Below are 26,435 nucleotides of genomic sequence, written 5' to 3'. Positions count from 1 at the left end.
TATAAACATATATATTTTGAATTGTACTGGCTGGTTTTGTGTGTCAACTTGACACAAGCTGGAATTATTACAAAAAGGAGCCTCCCTTGAGGAAATGCCTCCATGAGACCCAGCTGTAAGGTGTTTTCTCGATTAGTGATCAAGTGGGGAGGGCCCATTCATTGTGGGTGATGCCATTCCTGAACTGGTAGTCTTGGGTTCTATAAGAAAGCAAGCTGAGCAAGGCAGGGGAAGCAAGCCAGTAACATCTCTCTTTGGCCCGTGCATCAGCTCTTGCTTCCTGACTTGCTTGAGTTCTAGTCCTGGCTTTCCTTTGGTGATGAACAGCAATGTGGACATGCAAGCTGAATGAATTATTTCCTCCCCAACTTGCTTTTTGGTCATGATTTTTGTGCAGGAATAGAAACCCTGACTAAGACACGAATATTATAAACAAGGGGCTGTGGCTTGTCCATCAGAGAGCCCAGGCCCCCTGACCCCAACTTTACCCTGTGTCTGTGTGTTTACCTTTTATTCATTCCCCTCTACCCTGTCAGGTTCATCCCTGAAGCTATGCCATCTGTATAGCACCTTCCATCACGATTAGGAATAGCAAGCCTAGTTGTCAGTCCAATTCTAGCCCAACTTCACCACACCCTGCCACACCTAGGGCGCATGGTGACCTAAGGACAAATCTCTTGTCCTATCGCTAAGGGAAAAGTTTCATGGCAAAATTGTGTGGCTTTGTGAGTGTGTAGGAGTGAGTGAGTTGGTTTTATGCATGCACATGCTGCACTGGAGTGGCTGTGGGTGTGGGATTTCAGCCGCAATAGCAGAACCCAGGGAAAGCCTGGAAAGCCGCAAGGAAGTGAAAGGAGAGTAGAGAGAAGCGGGCAAGGCCATCCCCATCTTGTCTCTGGCATCGCTGATCTGTACTCTTAAAAGTTGGAAGCATTGTATATAAGGTTAGAACTAGTTAGCTCACTAATGCAAAGATTCAGAAGCTGAAATTCCCTATTTGAGTCTCACCTTCATTTCCCCCTAGCTTTGTGACCGTGGGTGAATCAGAAAACCTAACTGTGCTATCTAAGGAACAGGAATGTTTCCTGTTTCTTCTGGTGATGTGGAAGTTGCGGGGTCAGCACTCACAGGGCTCTTACGAGGATGCAGGGTACATAGTTAGATTCATATGTGTTTGCCAAACACAGAGCTATGAATTCACTCCATCACTGCCCCCATTACATCCTCCCTACAAAATCCAGGTGTTGACAGAAATGGCCTCTTGGCAGCTGGCTGTTATCAACATTTGGCTTCCTGTGACCAGGTGAAAGACCAGGCCTTTTGCGAGGGAGGCAGGAAGAGACATCCTCACGTTCAGGTGACAGGTGACTTGGGGATTAGCTAATGGACATATGTTTGTTCTTCCAGGAGGCAGAGATCCTGAACACAGCCATCCTCACTGGAAAGACGGTGGCTGTCCCTGTGAAGGTGATCTCTGTGGAGGAAGATGGCACAGTACAAGGTCTTTTGGACTCAGTGGAGTGCAGGTCATCTGACGAAGACGTGGTTAAGGCAAGTGGATGGTTCCTCGCCCATTAGGAAGCCCATAGTTACACGGGCATGGGTGTTTATCCCCAGCTGAGATCTGTGGGGTCTGCAGGGTTCCTCCCATTCTGGTTTTCTTGCAATTTAAATCAGGAGTGTCTCCCACCCCAACGCCAAATAGGATATACACTGCTATAACCCATGCCTGGGCTGTGAGACATTTCTTCTGTGCCTAAGTCACCAACATGGTCCCCCCCCCTAGACCCTGGGAGTTGGCAGAGGGATATGGGGACCATATACACCCTCCCAAGCCTAGACTGAAAAACAGAGGTTTCTTTCCACCCACTTGGGCTGTGAAGGTATAGAAAGGAGAGTCAGGACCTGGACTGGTACACAGGCAGCCATGCTTCGTGATGTATTCACAGCCAAATAGCTTGTGTGAAATCGATAAAGGCATAAAGTTTATGATTACAACCAACTTTGATTTACAAAACCAGCCAGCGGAGAGAGGAGTTGACTCCCAACCCCTGGCCCTCCCACACGATTGCACAAGAGCGAGGGACATCACACACTATGCCCCATCCCTTTGTTCCGTTCCCTGCCTCCATTTTTCCTCCCAACCTCTTCTTTCTCTTTTTTAAAATTGAAAGCAAAAATGATCCAAGGCAAAAAAAAAAAAAAAAAAAAAAAAGCATGCTGGGAGAAGCCTGAGGGCAAGGACTCCAGTCTGGCTGTGCCAGGAATCTCTCAGCAAGGTTCCAGACAGCAGGATGGAGTGGATTTTTATAGCTGCCATGACCCACTCCATGGTCAGAGCTGTGGTGACAGATGTCTCGTCGCATCCTCGGGGGGAACAAGGATGGTGAGGGAGGTTTCTAGACCTTCCTGGGTCTTTCTTCTTACTGAATCTAGAAAGAATAGCACATAACACCCCAGGGCTTCTGGACAGGGGTCACTGTAGCCTACCTGCTCAGGATGCCAGGACCACCAGGAGGCACACTTACCCAGAGCTGAGAGACGATAGATGTGTAGGAGAATCACATAGTGGTGTGGTACTTTCCATCACACGCCAGCCACTCCAACCTACTTCTTCCAGAATCTTCTTACAACACACAGCCAATCCTTCAGTGTCTCTCTGGACAGTGTCTGACTCATCTTTGATTTCTGCCTTTCTGGCTCTCGCATCCAGTCTTCTACAAACCTTCCTGGGGATTCCTTTCCACACCTTGAGAGTCAGCAGCTCTTCTCTGGGATGGGTCCCATCCTGGTCCAGGACACGAGATTCTAGATCGAGGAATGACTTTCTCCTCTCAGTCCCATACTCTCCCATGTCTACATCCCTTCACCACCTCTATTTCAATCCAGCAGCTAGGATGGTCAGAGACAACCCAACAGTATCACTAAAATACTGAGAACTGTTCGCTAGCTTCCCTTCTAGCCCAGACTACTCAGGCTGCTCACCTCACAGCCTCAGTCTGGTTATGCACCCTTGCTATCCAGCATTCCAGCCACCCAGAGTCTCTGTGATTTGTTTGTAGCCAAGAACCCCTTTAGCTACCTCTACATCTAACTCTCCCCCTAGGTGACTATGTGGTCTGAGGCCTTACTTAGCCTCCCACAGAGTCCTTTGCTGTCCAGCATTTGTGAAGTCATCATGAATGCCCAGCACTGCCTTTCCCACCTGCTTACATGTTTATTCATATATAAATACAGAATGAAATGGGTACCTATATACTACACGTCATGTTTAGTTATTCATGTATGTGTATATACTACTGTGTTTATTGTTTGACTTCCCTCATCAGAATATCACCTCCATGAGGGGACGATGTTCCACTTCATTCTGTTCCCTTGTTTATGATCCCAGCACGTACAAGACCTGACACATCACGGATGGCCCACGCATCCTTGCAAGGCCAATAGGCAAATGACACACAGTGGTGCTGGAGATACCTCCTGACAACCCATTGCTTCCAAGCAGCCAGCTGGGAAAAACACTCTCGGCAAGAAATCATGAGTGGGTCAGAGGGGCCCAGGGCTGGCTGTCCTAGGCTCTTGAATGCTCAAGGCAAACCCAGAGGCTCACAGCTCCAAGCCTTGAGAGCCACAGACCTGCTGCTCCAGGCTTCAGAAGCCAGAGAGTCAAACTGTCAGGACTCAGCTAGGAGGCTTATTACTCTGGGCCTTAACCACCCGTGTTTGGTAGCTGGTATAACCCTCAGCTTGCTGCAGCAGCAGCAGCAACAGCAACAATAACAGCAGCAGTAGATGCTGCCTGTTCATGTCACTACTCCCAAATCCCTAAAATCCTCAGCTCCTGCAGAGGTAATGCTGTGGCTCTTGGACCTGAGGTGTCTGACACCCCTGGCCCCTAAGGCTTGCCAGTTCTCTGGAAACTGTGCGGCAAACAGAGTCTGCTGTTTCTCACCTTCACAGCCTTCCCACTTTCCTTCACCCTTGGCTCTTCCCTCTTCATCTCCTCTGTACTCTGCCATTCCATGCGGCCTCCACTACAGTTGCTTGCCACCATTTGTACCCCAGACACTCTGGAACTCTGAAGTCACCTCTTGTTACTGTTGCTGGTGCTGCTGCCACTGCCACTTCGATCACCACCTCTTCCCTCCTATTACCTCTCCACCATCTACACTTTGTGTGACTGGCTTGCTCAGCTCTGCTAACAATAGGTAAATAGGCAAGAAAGTGCCACTTAAGAATGCCCCAGTACAGGGGAACGCCAGGGCCAAAAAGGGGGAGTGGGTGGGTAGGGGGTTGGGGGGTGGGTATGGGGGACCTTTGGGATAGCATTGAAAATGTAAACGAGGAAAATACCTAATTAAAAAAGAATTTTTTTAATTAAAAAAAAAAAAGCATATGTATCAAAAGATGGCCTAGTCGGCCATCACTGGAAAGAGAGGCCCTTTGGACACACAAACTTTATATGCCCCAGTACAGGGGAACGCCAGGGCCAAAAAATGGGAATGGGGTGGGTAGGGAAGTGGGGGGGGAGGGTATGGGGGACTTTTGGAGAGCATTGGAAATGTAATTGAGGAAAATACGTAATAAAGAAAATATTTTAAAGAAAGAAAGAAAGAAAGAAAGAAAGAAAGAAAGAAAGAAAGAAAGAAAAGGAAAGGAAAGGAAAGGAAAGGAAAGGAAAGGAAAGGAAAGGAAAGGAAAGAAAAGAAAAGAAAAGCCTTCGATTGAACCTAACGTTGCAGCACCAGGGGCATCACAGGAACAGGATCTCCCAACTGAAGAGTGAGCCCAACCTCCGTATATAAACAAAAAGAAACTGAGGTATGTGCCATCCACAGGCCTTCTGCTGGGTCCCACAGAGAGTGCTCCCTCTGATGCTCCTCCGGCCTGGGTGGGAATGTCTACTGAGCTTAACCGAAGCTTGGGAGGGAAGAAAGCTTTTGCTCAAGCTGCCTAAACAGCTGTGCCAGGAACAGCGTCCCCTAGAGCTGGAGTTGTGCCTTGGCAGCCAGCAGTTGTGGTTGCTATGTAGCTTCCTTAAGACATCTTGAAGTGTCCAAAGCAGCCTGGCTGAAATGAAAGTTGGCCTCTAAGCTGCTCAGTTGACAGCCCTCTGCTGAAGCAAGCTATCCAGGTCACCAAGAAGGGGGTCTGACAGCCGTCAGTCAGGGAGCCAGATCACCACAGCCTCCAACATCTTAAAGGAAATGTAAATATATAAAATATATATATTTAAATACATATTTATTTATAGATTTATATATTATATATTATACATAATATATTATATAAATTATATTATTTAATATATTAATTTATACATCTATACATATAAATTGATATATATAAATAAATATTATATTTAAATAAATTATATAAAAAGGAATAAGTAAATTAGATTATTTAAAGGAAAAGATAAGCATTAAAAAGGTTCTGACCAGCTGGGCATGGTGGCGCACGCCTTTAATCCCAGCACTTGGGAGACAGAGGCAGGTGGATTTCTGAGTTCGAGGCCAGCCTGGTCTACAGAGTGAGTTCCAGGACAGCCAAGGCTACACAGAGAAACCCTGTCTCGAAAAAAAACAAAAACAAAAAACAAGAAGACAAAGACAAAAACAAAACAAACAAAAGGTTCTGACCACGAGGCATTACCAGTGCTTTGACAATGTTCAACAAAAAACTACTCTTAAATAAGAATCCCTGGGGAAGTGGCTTCATTATATCTGTCTCACCATCATTAATTCAAGAACATCTTGAGTTAAACATACTTAATACTATTAACCTGAACAGCGTACCCTTCCCTGTCTACTGGAGTATCACATCAACCCATCGTTGGGAATAACCTTGAAACGCAAGCTCTATCTTATGAAAATATTCAATATTTCATGGAATATTGGCTACCTTATAAATTAAATGTACCAACTAAACAGTGCCCTGTGGGAACAGAGTTATAGACCCTGTGACAGCTGACCAGGAAGCCGCACAGCATCCACAGAGTACCATGTCACATACTACCAGCCCAAGAAAAAAATCAAAATTAACATTTAAAATAATATTTCTATCACATATGCATTGCTTCCCCACTGTCACATTGTCAGCGAATTCTAAGTCAGAGCATCCTCCAGTCTGACGATCTATAACAAACAAGAGACAGTAAATGCAGTCACAGAGCAGCCCTCAAGGGAGGGACTTAAACTAACACAGAAAGGATGCTATGTTAGGAACTGTGGCAAAATGCCTGAACAAAGAGGCATAAGGAAGGAAGGGCTTACTATGACTCATGACATAAAAGCACAGTCTACAGTGGTGAAGAAATCCTGATGACAGGAGTGATGGACAGGATGGCTGGTGACATTGCATGCACAGTCAGGAAGCAGCAAGATAAGTGCTGGGACTCAGCATCATGGAGTAGTTCTGCACACATCCAAAGTCCGTCTTCTCACTGTAATTATCCCAGGCTGGAAATTCCTTCAAGGATGAGCCTAGAGATTTGACTCCTAGGTAGTTATAGGTAGCTCTAGATCCTGCCAAGTTGACAAACAGTATTTTTTATTTTGTGTGTGTGTGTGTGTGTGTGTGTGTGTGTGTGTGTAGGTCAGTGGACAACTTGCAGGAGTTAGTCCTTGCCTTCTACCATTTGAGTTACTAAGAAACAACTTGGGTCATCAGGCTCAGGGGCAAACATCTCTACCTGCATCTCACCAACTTCACAGTCAATATTAATCAGTCTGCCAAACAGACATGGTACCAAAGGGTATTACAAAGAGAGGACACAGCATTAAGATGCTCAGGGCACACTGGGCATCTGCAGCTTGCAGCAATCACCAGTGAGTCCAGTTGGCCAGCCAGCCCTGGGTCCTCCTGGCCTGATCATTGACTCAGAGACAGACAGATTACCCTATACAAACAGGTGAGATACAACCTTGAGAGTCAGGGATGAACCTAGAGAAGGAAGGTGCTTCTATCATCCCTTGGTTATTGGGAGTGACTCCTGAGTCACTCACAGAGATGCAGGAGGACACAAGAAAAAATGTCGAATTCTGTGTTCTGTTTTATATCCATCAACAGTCTTTGACCCAAAATGTAATGCTCCAGTCTCCCTAACCTCTCCAGCTGCTACTGGACCACTCTCTACATCACACATGGTGACAGTCACCTGGAACACATGGTGCTTTGGTGTTGTTTGGGTTCCTTGGAGGGGCATCAACCCACCTGTTCAGGCTCAGGGAAACTTTGGGGTCGACATGCCTTCTCCCTTCAATGCCTCAGACAGTTTATCTTCATTAGTTTCCTTCCAGCCTCAGACAGGGACCCAATAAGCTCCATTGTCTCCCCTAAGCACATCAGAGCCTCATAGAGGGAAATCCACAGACAAACTGATTCCTAATGCTTTGTAAATCACACAGGGCTCCCATTATCACCCCATTATCTACCTGGACATGGCCTTCAAGGATGACTGGGGTTTATTGTTTTAGAAAGCAGGGATTTCCTAGAAGTATCTCTGATAGTAGCAATAACATCCAACATGACCCTCAGGGATTGGAAACCATGGGAAACACCACCCATATTAACAACATCTTCTTCTTTCTTTCTCTTTCATTCTTTCTTTCTTTCTTTCTTTCTTTCTTTCTTTCTTTCTTTCTTTCTTCTTCTTCTTCTTCTCCCTCTCCCTCTCCCCCTCCCCCTCCCCCTCCTCTTTCTTCTTCTTCTCCTCCTCCTCCTCCTCCTCCTCCTCCTCCTCCTCCTCCTCCTCCTTCTCTCTCTCTCTCTGTCTCTCTCTCTCTCTGACACACACACACCACATCACAACACACACAAACAATGTCATAGACCACTGGTTCTCAGTCTTCCTAATGACCTTTCAATACAGTGCCTCATGTTGTGGTGACCCTCAGCCATAAAATTATTTTTGTTGCTACTCCATAACTGCAATTTTGCTACTGTTATTAATAGTAATGTAAATATCTGATATGCAGAATGTCTGATATATAAACCCCCAAAGGGGTCACAACCCATGGATTGAGAACCACTGCTATAGATGATAGAAAGGGTCAGACTTGGGGATAGTGAAGTGGATTCTAGTGAGTGTAGAGATATATTACCAGATATGGATTCTCCATACCTCCCTTCCATTCCCCAATTCTCTCCTCCCTTCCTCTCTTGCATCCTCCCCCTGTCTCATTTTTCTTCCTTCTATTCTACTCTCCTGTGTGTATGGTATTTGCAGTATGGAGGTGTGCCTCTTTCATAGCATGTAGGCAGGGAGATCAGAGGCAACTTGAGGGAGTCTGTTCTCTCCTTCCACACTTTGGGTCCCAGGAATCAACTCTGTTTGCCAGGTTTAGTGACAAGACCCTTTAGTAGCTGAGCCATCTCACAGGCTCTGACTTCTATTCTTTCAAAAGCTGCCCACCCTCCTCAGTCCCTCCAAGCAAGTTCACAGTCAACAGGAAGAAGTGTAAAGAACATTTCTGTATAAAGCCCTGGGCTATGTTCTGATTATCGGTATTTAAGTTACCTCTTATCCTTTAGCAAATCAGGGCATCCTAGGAATTCTGCCAAACACCGCATGTACCAAACAGCATCATCCCAAAGACACATTTAGAGTTGGGTCCCCTAGGCAGATCTCTGAACGAAGTCCCCAAAGTAAAACAGTATAATCAGAAAGCTCCCCTGTAGTCACTCTGTGGGGGATGGATTTGGGGACTAGGGGAATCTTAACAGAATCTAAAAAGGCAACTTAGTGTGAGAAGCCAGCTGATGGGAGCTCATCACCTCCTTTAAGAGCCTGCACCAACCTAAGTCCAAGTATTCATTTCCAGTATGGACAGCCCTGTTCACTAATGTCTCTTGCTACCAGCAAAGGGAGCCCAGCTCCAGCCAGTCCCAGCTGGGCACAGTCCACACTCGGTCATGTCAGAACAGCTCAGAGTCATCAGGCCCACCCAGGTTTCTCCACGAAGATGTTCATCGGTGGGAGACCATGCAATAAAGCTATAATACTCTCCCAAGGCAGACCTATGCAGATATCTTTTTCCAACAAGAGCAACCCGCTGCTGTGAAGCAAGAAGTGTGGACCTGGGAACTGGAGCAGGTTACTTAACACAAGCCAACTAAGCACCTGTGGGAATAAAAAGGGGTAGGATTTCAGGAGAGTGCTCAGTACCCTCAGTAGGTGCTTTGGAGTTGGGGTTCAAAGAGCCAGCTTGTCTGTGCAGTATCCTTGTTCCTGGGGAGAAGAAGAACATGGGGTGCCAGCCTGCTGAATGGCTTTCTCTCTCAAATATCCAACTGGACTTCCAATCATCTGCACAGCCACAGAGATGCCACCAGGAGGGACCGAGCTCATTAGTCTCTTCTCAGTCGGGAGGCTCTGTACTCCCACTCTGTCCCCACTGCAGCCCCTCCTTAACTCTCCAACCAGAGATAGGGCAGCATATAGGTTTTGTGAGTCTCTGAAAGTGCCTGCTGCCTCCTTTGCAGACCTCCTCTGTCTTCAGCAGCAAGGAACACAGTGGAACAGGGTAGAGGGATGGCTAATCAACATGGGCACGCAAATGGGCTGCTGGGTACATCGATGCAGAAGACGAGTATGTCTTCCAGGAGTGATGAATTTGTCTGACATCCTTGTAGACAGTCTTCCATCCATTTAGGCAAAGAGCACTTATTAATTCTTTGAGAACTTCATATATTTGTGTGTGTGTGTCTGTGTGTGTGTGTGTGTGTGTGTGTGTGTGTGTGTGTGTGTTTTTCTAAGTGCACAAGAACACATGTACACATCTGTGTGGAGTCTAGAGGTCAATGTCACATGTCATGCCTTGTTTCTTGAGGTAGAGCTCTCCCTAGGATCCAGATCTTATAAAGTTGGTAGGCAAGCTGGCCAGAGACCCGCCTGTCCTCACTTCCCCAGTGACAAGTGTAAGCCACCATCCATCCATATCTGTTACATAGATGCTGGAGATCAAATAAAGATCCTCAATGCTTGCATGGCAGGGAACTATATCTCCATCTATAAGGGGTGGCCATTTTTAAATAAGTCCTCAGCACTGTGGCAACCAGTGGGGAGGATCACCCACTGGACTCAGGAATCCACCAAGCTTGCCTCCCTCCCATTCGGGAGAGACTTAGCAGGTGGAAGGTTAGGAGGGGGAAAATGAGCTATGTCATACAAGTTTGCACATACTTAGATTCTGTTTGCACTTGAATCTTAGCATCCCATGAGGACACTAAACAGAGATACAGTTTTTAAGGAGTGACCTAGTAACACTGGATTGTTTTGGTTTTGGTTTGGTTTGGTTTTGGTTTGGTTTGGTTTGGTTTGGTTTGGTTTGGTTTGGTTTGGTTTGGTTTTTCAAGACAGGGATTCTCTGTGTAGCCCTGGCTGGCTTGGAACTCACTCTGTAGACCAGGCTGGCCTTGAACTCAGATCTCCGCCTGTCTCTGACTCTCAAGTGCTGGGATCAAAGGGGTGCACCACCACCGCCCGGCCTAACACTGGATTGTTTTAATCGCTCAATGGGAAGAACACAATTCTTTCCATATTGTGACCCATTTGAGAATCTTTCTCTGTGCTTACTTGTCAATTGGTTTCTACATTTCATGTGCAATTGCAGAACTGCTGGCTGGCTATTAAACCCAAATCTTGTGGTGAATAAAGAGAGGCAAAGATATCAACAAAATAATGAAAATGGACATAGTGGTGGTTTAATTGCTGGGAAGTTACTTTATAACAGATAAACGTCTCCTGTACAACCACACGGCAAAACAGTTGTTGTTTTTATTCTTGTATTTCCTATAAGGAAACTGGAGCTTAGATGGGTGTTAATACATCTCAGAGATGAGCGTACTGTCATGGTCCCCACTTCTAAACTGGGCAAGGGTCCTTATATTTCCATTAGGGAAAGTGAGGCTCAGAGGGTGTGGCTACATCTCAGAAATGATGTTACTTTCATGGTCCCATTCCCAAGAGGGGCATTGGAAAACCATGTCTGCCAAGGCACAAAATTGGCATAATTTATTGTGGATCTAATAGGAACTTTACCCTGCAGGGCCATGTTATTGAACATCGGGTCTCACAGATAGTGCACTGACCTGGAAGGCTATGGGACCTTTCGAAGGTGGAGCCTTGCTGGCGTAAAATGGGCTACTAGGCCAGACTTTGAGATTTTCATAGCCTGGAAAAATGGCTCGACAGGCAAGAGCATTTGCTGCTCTTGCAGAGGACCAGGTTCAGTTCCCAGCATGCACCTCGGGAGGTTCATCACCACCTGTAACCCCAGCTCTAGGGCATCTGACACCCTCTTGTGACCTCCACAGTACCTGCATTCCGTTGACTTACACAGACAGACAAACACACCTGCCTACCAGTAAACAATCAATGTCTAAGGAAAAAAAAACAAACAAACTATAGGCCATTTCCCATTTCCCGGTCCCTTTCTGCTTCTTGACTCTGGATTCAATGTGACTAGTGGCTTCCCATTCCTGCTGCCATGCCTTCTGCACCATAACAGAATTTATCTCCTCAAGCCATGATCCAGAATAAACCCCCAGTTGCTAAAATCAATTCTTGTCAGATATTTGATCGTCTGCAGTGCAAACGGACACAATCTAGCCCTGAATTTGCTGTCATCACTGCTGCTCTGATGCTGTGATGACAGAAATGATGAGAGACATACTTAAAGTACAAACTTCACTATCCTTAAAAAGTTTGTCCTGAATCACCGCCAATACGAGAGAAAGCTAGGTAGCAGCTGTAATGGTAGAAACGATATCCCCTCAGCCAAATTTTGACCCAGTTCTCCATGGTAAATATTTGCTAACCTGACTCTAGGACTCTTAGGGAATGCTATCTCCTGGGGCAGGGTTCATTTCCACAGAGCACCGGAGTCCCCACTCCCTTCCCAACCCCCAAATAGAGCTCTGCCACAGATACTGCAGTCCACTCAGTAAGACCTCAGGCCAATGGGTGTCCCAGTTAGGTTTTTACTGCTGTGATAAAATGTTCCAACCAAAAGCAACTTGGGTAGAAAGGGGATTACTCAACCTACATAGTCTATTGAGGGAAGTCAGGACAGGAACTGAACCAAAGACTATGGAGAAATGTTATTTAATGGCTTACTTCCCCATGGCTTGCTCAGCCTGCTTTCTAATACAACTCAGGGCCACAGGCCCAGGGGTGGCACCACCCACAGTCACCTGGACCCTCCCACAGCAAAAGAAAGTCCCACAGGCCATTCTGATGGAGTTCAAGTGAGGTTCCTTTTCCAAGATGAACTACCTTATGTCAGCTTGACAAAATGATGATGATGACGATGATAATACTAGCCAACACAATGGGTTAAATATTTATCATTCTCTGCAATTTCTTTGTTAAAGTGAGTTTGTTCCTATGTAAGATAGAATGCCTCAATCCCTAGGATATGTTTGTCTCCTCAATAATCAAAATCAAGACAGTCAGGAATCTCACCTTCTCAGGACATACGAAAGCACAGAAAATGAGATAGAGTAAGTCATAAAAAGCCTAACCCTTTCCTACATTCTAAATTAGCCTAGAACATTGTCCACAGAGACAAACTTTACACACAGCATGCCTCCCCGGCACCATATAGATGGTCCACATCACTAGTTGAATGGATATAAAGCAGCTGCCTGTGGAGTATTTAGTCACAGATTTGACAGTCCTCAACATTACCGGCCATGAGCCTATGAGGTAAAACCTTTCTGCCATCTGAGACCTAGAAAGAAGCCATGTCACCTCCCCTACAGAATTTATCAGGGGGATTTCAGAGAATATTAAGGCCAGGCATATCAGGCTAAAAGAACACCAAGAGCAGGTGAATATTTACATGCATTAAAATGAAATGGGGCAGCGGAGGCTGGAGCAAACTGCAGAGCGTGCCCTTGTATGAGGTACAACTCTACTGTATCCCATGTGACCATGCAAGGTGAAGACATGCTTAACAGTGGGGGCTCTTCATTGAATTAACCAGACTGTGGGGCTAGGGGAATGACCCAGTGGGTAAAGTGCTTACTGAGCGAGCACAAGGACCTGAGTTCAATCCCCCAGCACCTGTGTGGAAAAACTTTACCTGGAGGAGCAGGCCTTTAATCCTAGAGCTGAGAAAGTGGACACAGGAGGATCCTTGGATCTTGCTGGTGAGCCAGACGAGATGAACAGGTGAGTTCCGGGTTCAGTGAGAGACACTGTCTCAAAATAACAAGGTAGAGAGCACTTGAGGAAGACGCCCAGTATCTACCTCTACCTCCTCTTCATATAAACATGAACACACACACACACATACATACACACAAAAGAAATTCTAGCCCTGTCATTTATAAGCAACAGTAACTAGGGTGCAATGGCTAAATTCATTGTGCCTCCTTTTTTTTTTTTTTCTTTTTAGCATGGATGTGATTGTCATGACAAATTTAGATTTTTGCCTCATATTGGAAAATGAATCTGTTAGTTACTTCAATTGCTTGTAAATTCACTCCTGGGTAAGAGCATGCCTTTAGCAAGGTTCTTAATTACAAAACTGTCTGTACAAATTCTTTCTAGGTTTAATTATTTACAGCTATGGTGTATGTGGTCAAGGTGAAATGGACACATGAATTTTCCATGAGCCTTCCCTCTGGCACAGTGGCTTTGGATTGGTTGCACTGCCCCAGAAGCTGTTCTCAACCTAGGACTCGGTGGATTCATTTAAAAACCTGGGCCAAGGGGTGATGAGAGGGCTATATGGATAAAGGTACTTGCTGTCAAGTCTGATGATCTGAGTTCAATCCCTGGGTCCTATATGATAGAATGAGAGGACTGACTCCTGAAAGCTGTCCTCTGACTAACTCTCACATCTACACAATGCACACATGCATGTGTATGCACACACACATATACGTAATAGAGAATTTTTAAATAATTAATTAAAACATAGGTCATATTAGTTCTCTACTTGTGTGGCTTCCCAATTCCCTCAAGATAAAATTTAATATTAATAAGTGAAGGCAAATGGCTGGCAAGTACCCCCTAGGGCTCACCCTGTCCCCCTGGCCTCTCTGACATCACTTCCTTTGCCTTCTGTGCAGCCTCACTGTACTTCCTGATAGATCTGGTGTCTCCAAGGCAATGTTCCTGCCTCTGGGCCTCCCAGCACCTTTCTGTACAGATTCCTCTATGCCTCCTGCTATGTGTGCTACCTACCCACATTTCTTAGGGAAGGGGTCTTAGCTAAGAAATAACAAGGAGAGTGGACACTCAAGGCCAACCCTGATGGCTGTCATACAGAGGACAGCATTATATGGCTTTTCACAGACCATGTCATTCTCCCCCTTGTTCCAGTGAGGAGATGCCCAGACACCTCCTATAAAGTAGATTTCCCCCAAGCCTCCGTATAAAAAGGAGAGCCAGCGGGAAATGACATAAGAGGTTGAAGAACTGAATAGATGGCTGATGTTTAAAACTGTGCTATATTTTCTTGCTTATCCAAGTTAGTAGGAGTGAGACGTCTACAGAGATGCTTCCCTGCTCATAAAGAGCAGGAGAACTGAACTCTCTTGGAGGGGCAGAAATGATCCTCAAGCCTCCCTCATATGGTCTGTCTCCTCCATGTGTGATGGTTTGTACACGCTCAGGCGAGGGAGTGGCACTATTAGAAGGTGTGGCCTTGTTGGAGTACGTGTGTCACTGTCAGGGTGGGCTATAAGGCCCTTTTCCTAGCTGCCTGGAAGCCAGTATTCTCCTAGCAGTCTTCTGATGATGTTAAACTCTCAGCTTCTCCTGCACCATGCCTGCCTGGATGCTGCCATTTTCTTGCCATGATGATAATGGACTGAACCTCTGAACCTGTAAGCCAGCCCCAATTAAATGTCGTCCTTATAAGAAATGCCTTGGTCATGGTGCCTGTTCACAGCAATAAAACCCTAAGACACCATGAAAGGAAAACAATAGGAGAATAAATTGGGTTTCTGTTGCTGGAATTTCCAACCCCAACAAGCCCATAAAAAAAAATCTAGTTATTATAGTTATAAGCTATATGCCTAGATTGGACAGATCTAGCACTGTACTAACTTATTCTCCAGCTATAAGACCCCTTGCTACTTGTGGTTTCTCCTGGCCATGTGGTTCTGGTCCATCATGGTCTCCTCTTCCTCCTCTTCTTCTGTCCTCTCTCCTTCCTCTTTCATACCCTCTGCCTCTCTACCTGCCCCCTATCTCAAACCTCCCGCCCCACCTTTCCCCTCCACTTCCCAATCACAGGCTCTAGCCTTAATTGACCAGTTAAAATGGGGAGAAGGTTCGCATGAGATCCCCTGAGTACATGATGGGCTGCTCTTCAAGGGCAACCCCTCTTGAAGAATCAGAATTAACATTAGAACACAAACAGTATCAGGACAATGCACAACAGGTTTCTTGGGCAGCTTGGCTAGAACAAGAACAGGCCATGGATAGGTAAGAAGGCCCAGCTAGTTAGGATGGTGAATCTGCCTCCAAGGCCCACAAGCTCCAGCTACCCCAAGTTTGAGTTGGATAATCATATCGTAAACACCACCAAGAGCTTCAACTGAGGTTTTTTTCAGGGAATGAGCCTTTCTTCAGACTTAGGTGTCAGGTGAACTATGGCCTTGCTCTGTATAGTGTAACCTGGTTCTAGTGGGTCAGGCTTGGACCCATCTACATGTTTTGGGGTAATTACATACTGGGGCTTGTGTTAATCAACTAAGCTCACTAATAGCCTGGGACATGGCAGATTCTTAATAGTAATTATATTTTGAATGAATGAACATGGTGAATGTCTAAATAAGCACAGGTTTGATTAGAGCTTAAATTCATCAGGCTGGGAAGGTAGTTCAGTGGGTAAAGCCCTTGCCACGAAGAATAAGGAACACAACATTCCACACAGAGATGCCTGAGTCCCAGTGTTCCTGTGGCAAGATGGGAGGCAGAGAAAAGAGGGTCTAGCAGCCTGATATGCTCAGAAGTGAAGAGCCCCTGTCTCAAATAATGTAGAAGGGAAGAACCAATACCCAAAGTTGACCTCTGACCTCCATAAATTTGCCTTGGATGTATTGTTGCATGTATTCTCTCTCTCTCTCTCTCTCTCTCTCTCTCTCTCTCTCTCTCTCTCTCTCTCTCCCCCCCTCTCTCTCTCTCATCACATGCACATACAAAAGTTAAAAATAAAAGTTTACAGCTTGAATGTCCGGTGAATTAGAAAGAATCAGAGCCCTCATTTCTTTCCTTGGTATCTCTGATAACAGGCTCGAGACTCACACGCATGAGTAATGTTTAATGGGCTGCTTTCATAAGACACTATCTCAGAGGTGTCATTTGTCGAATGCTCTGGAGCACAGTGAGCAAGATACACCTGTTGGAACAAGTAATTATTGATGTCCAGGTTGAAACTTTCCAATTCTCTTCTGTCTCCAGGCCTGAAAGTCTCTATTGGACTTCATAGTCTCTCAACTGCAAACGGTGCTGGTAATGTAGACAAAAACCCATTTAGACAAGAGCAGGGCTAGGGCAGGTGTTCTATGCTGTACATCATCTGAGATGTGTCCATTTAACGTTCATTAAAAGAAATGCAATGCGTCATGGATAGAAAGCTTGCAGTGAGCACAGGTCTGCTGTGAGTTTCTTCCCTGGAAATCCAATGTTAGGAAAGAAGCTTTCTGCATCATGACCTAGGACTGAGAGCCCCTGCTGGTACTAAAATGAGGCCTGGAGCTACTACCTTGCACATCATATTTAGAGTATACCTGTGTGTATAACATACCTGCTGTGACTCAAACCCCTGAGTATGGCAGAAAATCTCATTAATTAGACAGTGGTGAATAATTAGTGTGCAGCCAGTGGCATGTTCCCCTCTTCTGATATGCTGGAGCTAATATTAATCAGGGAAATGATGACAAGAGGGTATGTGTGTAACTCTAAATTAGAGTCTTTGCTCAGGCAATGGGGCATTTTGCATTATTGGTCTTTCACGCTTATCTGTTTTATAGAATAGCTGCGGAATCTTGATTTTAATTTTAGGGTGACATAGAGAAGCATCTGCCATCTTCTCCCAGGGGAAGGTCTTTGACCCAGAGAGAGAGAGAGAGAGAGAGAAAGAAAGATAGAGAGAGGTGCTCCAAGGCTTAATGAGTGCTGGAGAATGAGATGGGAGTTATGCTGCGCAGGTTGACTTTTGTCATCAATTTGATACAACCTACAGTCACCTGGAAAGAGGAAACCTTAATTCAAGAGTTGCTTGGGTCAGACTAACTTATGGGTGTTGACTGTAAGAGATTGTCTTGAGTAGAGGGCTTGAAAGATGGCTCAGAGGTTAAGAACACTTGTCTGCTCTTCTAGAGGACCTGGGTTCAATTCCTTGCACCCACATTGCCTAGGGATCTGAGGGAGCCGATATCCTAATAGAGACCATACGTTCACATAAAAGACCAATATACATAAAATTTTAAAAATGAACTGGTTTGTTTTTTTTTTAAGATAGTATAAGAGATTGTCTTCGGTAATGATTGACATATAAGAGCCCAGCCCATTGAGGGTGGCACCATTCCCTAGAAAGTGGGGACTAGCCTGTGTAAAAAAGATAGCTCAGAATGAGACAGTGAGCAAGCCAGCAAGTATCAATCCTCCATGCTTCCAAGTTCCTGTCCAGACTTACCCCAATGATGGAGTGTAACCTGACAGTATAAACCAAAACAAACTGATTCCTCCCCAAGTTGCTGTTGGTCAGATGGTTTTATCACAGCAACAGAAAGTGAACACCTTCTCATGACCTTACAAGTAAATGCAGAAAGAAAAGAAAGAGTTTTAGACAATGGAAAGCCATGTGCTCTGAATCCTATTTGTGGAGTCTCTGACCCATTTGTGGAGTCCTGGCCATCATTGATCATGACCTGTGCTGGATGGTTTTAACTGCCAAGTTGCCACAACCTAGAGTCACTAGAGAAGACAGTCTCAGTTGAGGTGTTGTCTAGATCGGATTGGCCTAGATGCATATCTGTGAGATGGTTTAATTGTTAGTTGGCTCAGCTCACAGTGGGCAGCACCATTCCCTAGGCAGAGAATCCTGAGCAGGCAGGAGAAAGCTAGATGGGAGCAAACAAGCAAAGATGCATTCATTTCTCTCTGCCTTTGACTGTTACCTGCTTAAGTTTCTGCCTTCATTCTTTCCAATAACAGAATTTTAAGACAAATAAACCCTTTTCTCTACTAATTGCCTTTGGTCGGGGTGTTTTGTCACAAAGATGGAAACAAAACTAGAACACCACCTATATAACGCATGAAAGTGGGGCCAAGGGGCTACTTCAGCAGGTGTCACTAACAGGGCGGAGCCATAGGAAGCAGCAAGGCTCCTGTCCAAGGTAATATATAGGCCCCGAGGAAGAACAAGGTGGAAATGTCTAGACTTTCTGTAGACAACCAGTTGGGGAGACAGGGTGGAAACTCAAAGAATCCAAAAGGAAAACCCCACTGTGTTCATTATTTTTCTTCTTGTTGTGATAAAATACCTGACATGAACCAACTTAACTGGGTTTATTCCAGCTTAGAGTTCAAGGGTGCAGTATACCATGGTGGTGAAGGTGCGGGCCTTGAGCCTTGCAGGGAGAAATGTAATACAGGCATCCCAATTAGGGCTGAGCACCCTCAGTCCTTTGCTCACAGTTCTAGAATACATGCAAAGATTGTGTCTCGAATGTGTTAAGAATTTAGTTTTAATCTTTAATTGATCGTATTCTGAACATTCATAAAAATATTAGTACTGTACAAAGTCAGTTCTGCGAAAATGCAGTTGTCCTTTTAGTATTGGATTTATGGTCACTATGCCGAGTTAACAAGTAAGGACGAGAACACCAGCTCCCACAGAGATCACTCTGGTCCCATTCTGGTCCCCCCACACACATGGTTCCGTGTTGCAGAAGAAACATAGGCATAAAGAGGTTGGGTAGAAGCCACAGTGTACATCCAGGCAGCCTGGGTCAGCACGTCCATCACAGGTAAACACAGTTCTCTCTCTCTCTCTCTCTCTCTGTCTCAATGAGTCAGGAGATGAGGACAGAGAGCAGGAAGTGGAGGCATGTGACATCAGGCTGTTTTCAGAGACAGAGAGGATGCTCTATGACTTGAGATGCAGGAGAGGGAAGCTTAGCTGACTCTGTGGAACCTGTCCGGTCCCCTTTGCACTGGAAGTCAAAGGGGCAGTGCCATGTTAGCTATGAGGGTCATTGTCCCTGCCCCACAGAGGGAAGGCAGTGTAGTATAGCACATGGAGTGAGTCTTGTCAGCTGCAGAAGCAGGACCTGAGCTGCAGAGGCTCCTGGAAGTCTGTGTGCCCACTTGAATGGTAACTATGCAATGCTTTTGTATATTGCATTGATGACAGGTGGATAGACAGCTACTACTCCCTGCCCATGAACAGCCTAGGGCACCTACAGCAGGGTCCTGCACATTTCAGACCCCACTGAGGTCTAAAGCCAGCAGAATGAAAGCAGCTCGAGGCTGTGTTCTGCTTCTTCAGAAAGGCCCTCTGGCAGGTCTGCAGGACCATGGGGTGCCAGCTAAGTTTAGAGTTTTCCCAGAATGTTGTCAGAGTGAAAGGGCTTCATGGAAGTGAGGCTTCATGCAGGGTCTCCAGATCCTGTCAGAAGATCCATATAAGCAAAGCTGCCTGAGCGCTGAGATGAGAAGAAAGGTGGACGGAGGATGAAAAGATAAGTGCATAGAGAGATACATAAATGGAACACGGACAGATGGATGGATAGATAGATGACAGATGTAGATGGACAGATAATAGTGATGAATAGGTAGATGAGAGACAGAGGAATAGATGATAGATAAGAGATAGAGGATAGATGGATAGACAGACAGGCAGATAGATAATAATCGAGAGATAGAGATAGATAGATAGATAGATAGATAGATAGATAGATAGATAGATAGATAGATAATTGAAAGTATGGGTAGATACGTGATTGACAGAGGATATGTACATATATATATGATTGATAGATGATAGATGCATATATATATATACATATAGATAGATAGAAAGATAGATAGATGATTGATAGAGGATGGATAGACTGATTGGTAGATGGACAAATACAAAGATGGTAGGTAGCAGATAGATGATAGATAGATAAATGATTGATAGATATATAGATAGATAGCAGATAGATAGATAGATGATAGATAGATGATAGATACATAGATACTTACATAAATACACACACACACACACATACATAGAAGAGAGACTAATGATTGAAAAGCTGTATCATTGTGAACACTAGCTGTACACTATTATCTGTTACCAACAGCTGCAAGGACAGCTGGAACAAAACATTCCCATCTGGGTGTTCCATGCGTCAGATATTTAACTGGTCTCTGATTATTCCATCTTGCTGTGGTTTCATCTTCTGCTTTCTTCTGAACTTAGAATGTAAGGATGTCCCACTCCCCAACCCCCACCCCACAGCACCACACAGAAGAGCGAAGCCTCCATCTGTCTGAAAAGCCCAGAAACACCTTTCTGGGGCCTAGTCAACCTGTTCACCCTCACATCCATGTATTTGCACAGAGCAGATGGGCCCCAAGTCTGTTCTCCCTGGAGGAAGAACTAGGAAGTCTAATCTGCGGAGTTCAGCTTCGAGTTCAACTCAGACAGTATTCTATAATTTAAGAAATAAATAGGTTCAGCTCAAGTTTAACCTGGCTTGCATTAACTGCTTTCGATTCACCGCGCCTTTCTCGAAACCATTCCCACGTGGGTCGTTTGGCTGGTTTCACCAATCAGTTGCAGCTCTGCTCATGTGGATTAGCGCAAATCTTTTGGATTCTCCAATCTGGATCTTGAAAACAGAAAGATACAGACCTACCACATGCATACCCCAAATGCTCACCTCCTACCTTGCCCCAGGCTCCTCCATATCACATTTCTGATGAACAGATAGAGGCTATGGAAGAAAGTGGGAGTCTGCTGGCTCTGATGTGAGCTCAGAGACTCAGCTATACTGTCCCTGGACCTCGAAGAGCCAAGGATTCAGGACAGGGAGTTAAAAGGAGAGAGCAAGCTAGCAGGTGGTGGAGGCTCCTTGAACGGCCATGCATGAGGTAGAGAGATCTTCCTTTTCTGCATAGAACAGGGGCAAAGGACACTTGCCTGTAGTGTGAAATATATAAATGTGTGTGTGTGTGTGTGTGTGTGTGTGTGTGTGTGTAATATATCACCGACAAGACACCAGTGGGCCTTGTTCACATCTCGGCAGCCTCTCTGACCCAGCGCTCCTAAATCTCTCCACCCAGCTCACTGAGTTCCCACTAGTGGGTTGCTACCACACCAGCCCCACACTTTCAAATTCCCACGGCCTTTTGGGGTGCACTTCTTGCAAACCCATGCTTTGCCACCGTACCTTTCTGGAATCCAGTTGAGCCGCCACGTGAAGGAAAACGCCCCACGAGCTTAGTTCAGAATCAATGGTAACTCAATCGCTGGGTGCAGCAATTAACATCCTAATCATAAGCATTCTAAGTTAAATCTTCACAGATCCACTACCTGAAATAGGGTCTTTGCTACCTTCATTTTCACCTCCAAGCTCCCATCCTCCAGCCCAATTTCCTCTCCTCCTCTGCCGTCCCAGTGTCCAACCCGGAAGTCCTGCCTACTCGCCCAGTGATTGGGTTCTTTGTTCTTTAGAAGGGTCACCTGAAATCCTGAGTACCGGATTCACTCCTCATCCCAGGCAGCCCCTCTTGGGAAAGCAGAATTAGCATCAAAATACAAAGGGCACCAGGGCTATCCACAACATTTGCCCTAAATGTAGGATGCATCCCTGGCCTCTGACAACAGCCCTGTGCTGGTGTTAAGAAGAGACAGTGAACCAGCTGAGCCCTGGCAAGACATCCAAACCAGCCAAACCCCTAAAATCAGTGCATCTCTCCTCCACTTGTCAACAGTGCATCCACAGGGAAGCCTACCTATGGGAGACTCAACGAAATGTCCATCTTCTGTTTAGCCACACCCAGGGTCAGGTACTTTGGAAACTCGCCCACTTTCCAGGGTTGATCTTGGTAATTTGTGGGTGACAGAGAATCCTGCAGTCGAGTAGGAGGGGTGTGATAAGGAAGAGCCTAGGAAATCCCAGCTTCCCTGGAACTCCCTTTTAATGGCTGTGACCCACAGATTTCTGCCCTCATTTAGTCTGTCTTTCTGTGGAGGGCAAACCCCCAGCAGCAGGAGCAAGCAGAAAACAGCAGTCATCTCAGCAGGGTGTACATAGAACAGGCTGTTCTCCAAGCCTGGCTTTGTTTTCTCGTTTATGATAAACTGTGGGGTAATTTGTCTCTCCCAAAAGAAAGGTGATCTGATTATCCTATTGGCTAAGGATGAGGGATACCTGCCTTGGTCTCAGAAAGATACAAGAACAGCTGAGTCCCTGTTGCATTGAGAGAAGGTCCCCCCCCCCCCGAAGAGGACAGCCCTGCTACTCAGCTCCAAGAACCATCTCAGAGGCCAGTCTCTACCCCTCTGCTGCCTACCAGAGCTAGTGACTCTGCGGAGAGAGACCTGAAATCCAGATTTGCAGGCATACTCTCCCTGCTTCTAAATGACGGGCCCAGATGCCTATTGGCAAACCAGATGAGTACACTTGGCTCACAGGCTGTCAACATTCAACCTCAAGCTTAAACAACACAACAGAAAGCTGGATGGTAGTGACACACACCTTCAATTCCAGGACCTGGGAGGCAGAGGCAGGCGCATCTCTGTGAGTTTGAGGCCAGCCTGGTTTACATAGCAAGTTTCCAGGAAGGTCAAGGTGACACAGAGAAACCTCACCTCCGAACAAACAAAAACAAACAAACAAAAACATAGCAGACTCTCTGCTGCTAAATATATATATATATATATAGCCTGTAAGTGCAGATGCTCAAGAGACTAAAATATATCTGGGGTGCATGTTAGAGCAAGTGGAGCGCTTACAAACAGGACAGTGCAGAAAAGAGACAGGTAGGAAAGGAAGGGAGAGCAGCAGGAAAGGATGGAAAGGGGCTTAGGTGCTGGGGAGATGGTTCAGTAGTTAAACCACTTGCCGTGCCAGTGTTAGGACTGAGATTCAGATCCCCAGAACCCGCATCAATGTGGAAGTTACATGTATGTAACCCCAGTATTCAGCAGGCAGAGACAGGGGGTGCCCTGTCTCAGTGAATAAGGTAGAGAATGACTGAGAAAAGCACATGACATTGACCTCAGTGCTCCACATGCACACACACAGACATGCACATACACACGCCCACATAAGCATGAATATACGTGTACATGAACACAGACACACAACCATAAATACACACGTGCATGAACACAGTACAGATACACACGTGCATGAACACACACATGCACCACACATACATATGAGAAAGAAGTCATCTGGAAATGGCATTTTGGACAGAGTGCTGGCTTCAGTGAAAAGACAATGGCAGACCAAAGGTCTCCTTTAGCAGGAACAAGGCATCCCTGGTTGTTCTTCTATAGATGGTAGGAGCCCTGGCTCAGCTAGGTATTGGCTAGCATAATGTATATGCTTTTGCGTTACAAAATGCTCACCACAGGAGCCTTGATAAATGGGAGCCTTGGGCTTGTTCTTGGAGCATCTGCTCTTTGAACCCACCTAACATGTAAAGAATGCTAGCTTAGCTCTAAGGTGAGAGAGAAAGTATTCCCCAATTCCCTCTTCTCTGCCGTGCTGTAAGCAGCCTGGATGGAGGCAGTCACAGACCACCACACAGGGCATGAGAAACAGTAGATTTATCAAGCTGGGGAAATGGCACAGTTGGTTCAGAGCCCTTAGTTCTTGCAGGGGACCCATGCTCTATAACCAGCATTCACATGATGGCTCACAACCATCCAACTCAGATACCAGGGACCCAATGCCCTCTTCTGACATCTAGGGGCACCATGCATGTATGCCCCTGATACACATACAAGCATACAGGCAAAGCACACACAAAATGAATATTGTAATTTTTTTAAAAGAGCAGAAGAATTCCTCAGGAGTCCCCTAAGCTCTGGTGAAAAGCACACATGAGTAACTGAAGATACCTATAGCTAACTGTAAACAGCATTACCTCAATGATCCACTGGACAATCTAAAGCTCTTGAGTCACGACTAGTTTTATGAGTTAGCGTGGCTGGGCCACAGTCCCCAGCTAGTTCTATGCATTTCTAGGAGGATGGTTTGTCTTTAAATGCAATTCACATTTGAAGCAGTATACTGGAGAATACTTCAATTAAACTTAGCCCCATCTAGTTTCAAATAAATGAGACCCGAACTGTGATATGTATTTATTAGGCTCTGAGAAATTACTGGGAAATTACTCCTAATCTAAATCTCTAGCACTGCTTTGACTACTACCCCAGCTATGCTCGCCAAATCCTTGCTATCTGTTAATTCTCTGGGTGGTTTCTGTCCCAGCAGTCTGGTATCCTGGGGAGGCATTCAACTCTGGCACATGCTGCTGGTCCATCACAACTAATGGAGACCTCCCGTTCTCCTCATTTTCTCTTTCTCCAGGCTCCTTCTTCTTCTCTCCCTCTCTCCTTCTCCTCATGGTTGTGGTCATTACCTGCAACCTCCACCCTGGTAATTCAAATGTCACCTCTCTCTCTCTCCGCCCTCCCCCCAAAATTGGCTGTCATTGGTTTTACTTAACCAATAGTTTTAAACTGGGGAGCAAGGTTTACACAACAAAGTCTGGTATGCAGGAGAATCTGCTCATCTAGAAGCAACCAGATCTTGGCATACAGAATTTAGCATTTGAATACAAGCAGCACCAGACTGACTGCCTACAGTACACCTTTGGCTAAGTAGATGACTCCCCTCCCCCAAGAGGCTGTAGACCAACTTATAAGTGTGAGATAGAAAGCAGAGGTATAGAGTGAAGGGCATAGAGTGGGTGCTGGAGAAGAAATGAGAGGCTTTCTAGAAGTGAACCAGAACTGTCTTGGAATAGACAATGAAAAGTAGCAAGAAAATGGAATTTAGTAATAAAGGGGTAATTCTGGAGAGAAATCGGAGCTACGTTGGGTTCTAAAGGTAGGAGGCACAAACCTGCAATGCTGCTGTGTCTGTCCACTGCTGGACCTCTGTCTCCCTGTCTCTTGTCCCATAGTCTCCATTACACTAAGTGGTCCCTCCATTGAATCTCATTAGAGTCTCTCCATCCCACTTACTAAAGATCTGCATTTCTCTCCCAGTCTTCGGGCACCTGACCCAACCCAGCCCTGGTCCTTCCATGCTCCTTCTGTTACCACAGGCTATCCTGATCTGTGTCTCCTTCGTGTCAATTCCTGACAACTAGGAGATATTCAGGGAGTTTTCCTATCTCCTGTCCCCTGTGCTCTCCCCAGTGGTTAAGAAGTACCTCACACTGTCCAGCCAGCACATCTAGCATGGGACTCTCAACAACATCTGAGACCACACAAACCCTAAGATGTATTGGTTATCATCAAGAAAGACTTAGCTCACGCCTTTCAAAGATGAGCTCACCACTCAGGAAGTGAGAGGGAAGAGCCTCGCATAGGTATTGCATTTGCTCATGGTCCTCTGACATCACCTCCTAATAGGAAGATCAGCAGAGACCCACCCTGCACCCATTACTGGTGATCAATCTGCCCAGCATGGCAGGAAATCCATGGCTGTTTTTTTATCATAGGCCAAATCACGTGTTCTCTAATTTATAATTTTGACTACACCCATTTTTCACCCTCTTCAAGTTTTGCTCAGACATCAACTCAAAACATCCTGAGCCATTTATCTTACTTTAAAAATCCTAATTGCTTTTAAACGTGGAACACTCCTAACCCCTTTGCCCTGATCCAATCCCTCATCCCATTCCTCTCCTCCACCCGATGATGTAAATTATTTATTATTCTGTTGGTTTGCTGTCGTTCATACATCTCAGAGAATACATGACTCCCGAGAACAACGATGTTGTTTATTTTATTGACTGATGGGACTCATATGGGAATCCATCTTAGTAAGAACTCATCAGGCCCACAATAAATACTTGGGTGATTTTAATGAACAAGCACACTAACTTTAGAGACTTACGAGTCAGAACGTGATGCTCTTACTTATAACCCAGCATTAGGGACTTAATGTCATTTTTCTTCTGTCCCATTAATTCCTCATTTCCTGAAACTTTAAGCTCACTAGTTCTAATTTGACCAAACTAGTGACTTTCAAGAACAGATGCCTCTGTGGGGAAGAAATCCCTAAGCTACGCTACATTAACAGGGAGATTCTAACTACAAAGTTCAAACAAAACAACTTAAGGCTGGCCTCCCTGCCACATCTTTTCTCTGTCGTTCTTAACTGAATTTGTTGGGCTAAGGCACACCTCAGTACCTGGCACATCATGTAACAACCATGGATAGGCA

At 45.5% G+C, this 26,435-nt stretch overlaps 1 protein-coding gene across 1 annotated transcript in view; it reads left to right on the top strand.

Annotated features, from left to right (window-relative positions):
- Positions 1 to 26,435, top strand: part of Tmem132d (transmembrane protein 132D) — a 649,587-nt gene that overhangs the window by 566,932 nt on the left and 56,220 nt on the right. The window contains exon 5 of the mRNA NM_172885.2: positions 1,408 to 1,551. Within this exon, the coding sequence (NP_766473.1) occupies positions 1,408 to 1,551 (144 nt within the window). The remainder of the gene's footprint in view (positions 1 to 1,407; positions 1,552 to 26,435) is intronic.

The sequence above is a fragment of the Mus musculus genome, chromosome 5 (genome assembly GCF_000001635.26).
Source record: "Mus musculus strain C57BL/6J chromosome 5, GRCm38.p6 C57BL/6J".
NCBI classification, from domain to species: Eukaryota; Metazoa; Chordata; class Mammalia; order Rodentia; family Muridae; genus Mus; species Mus musculus.
The sequence above is the reverse complement of the archived record's forward strand: the minus strand, read 5'-3'. Positions and strand labels throughout refer to the sequence as shown.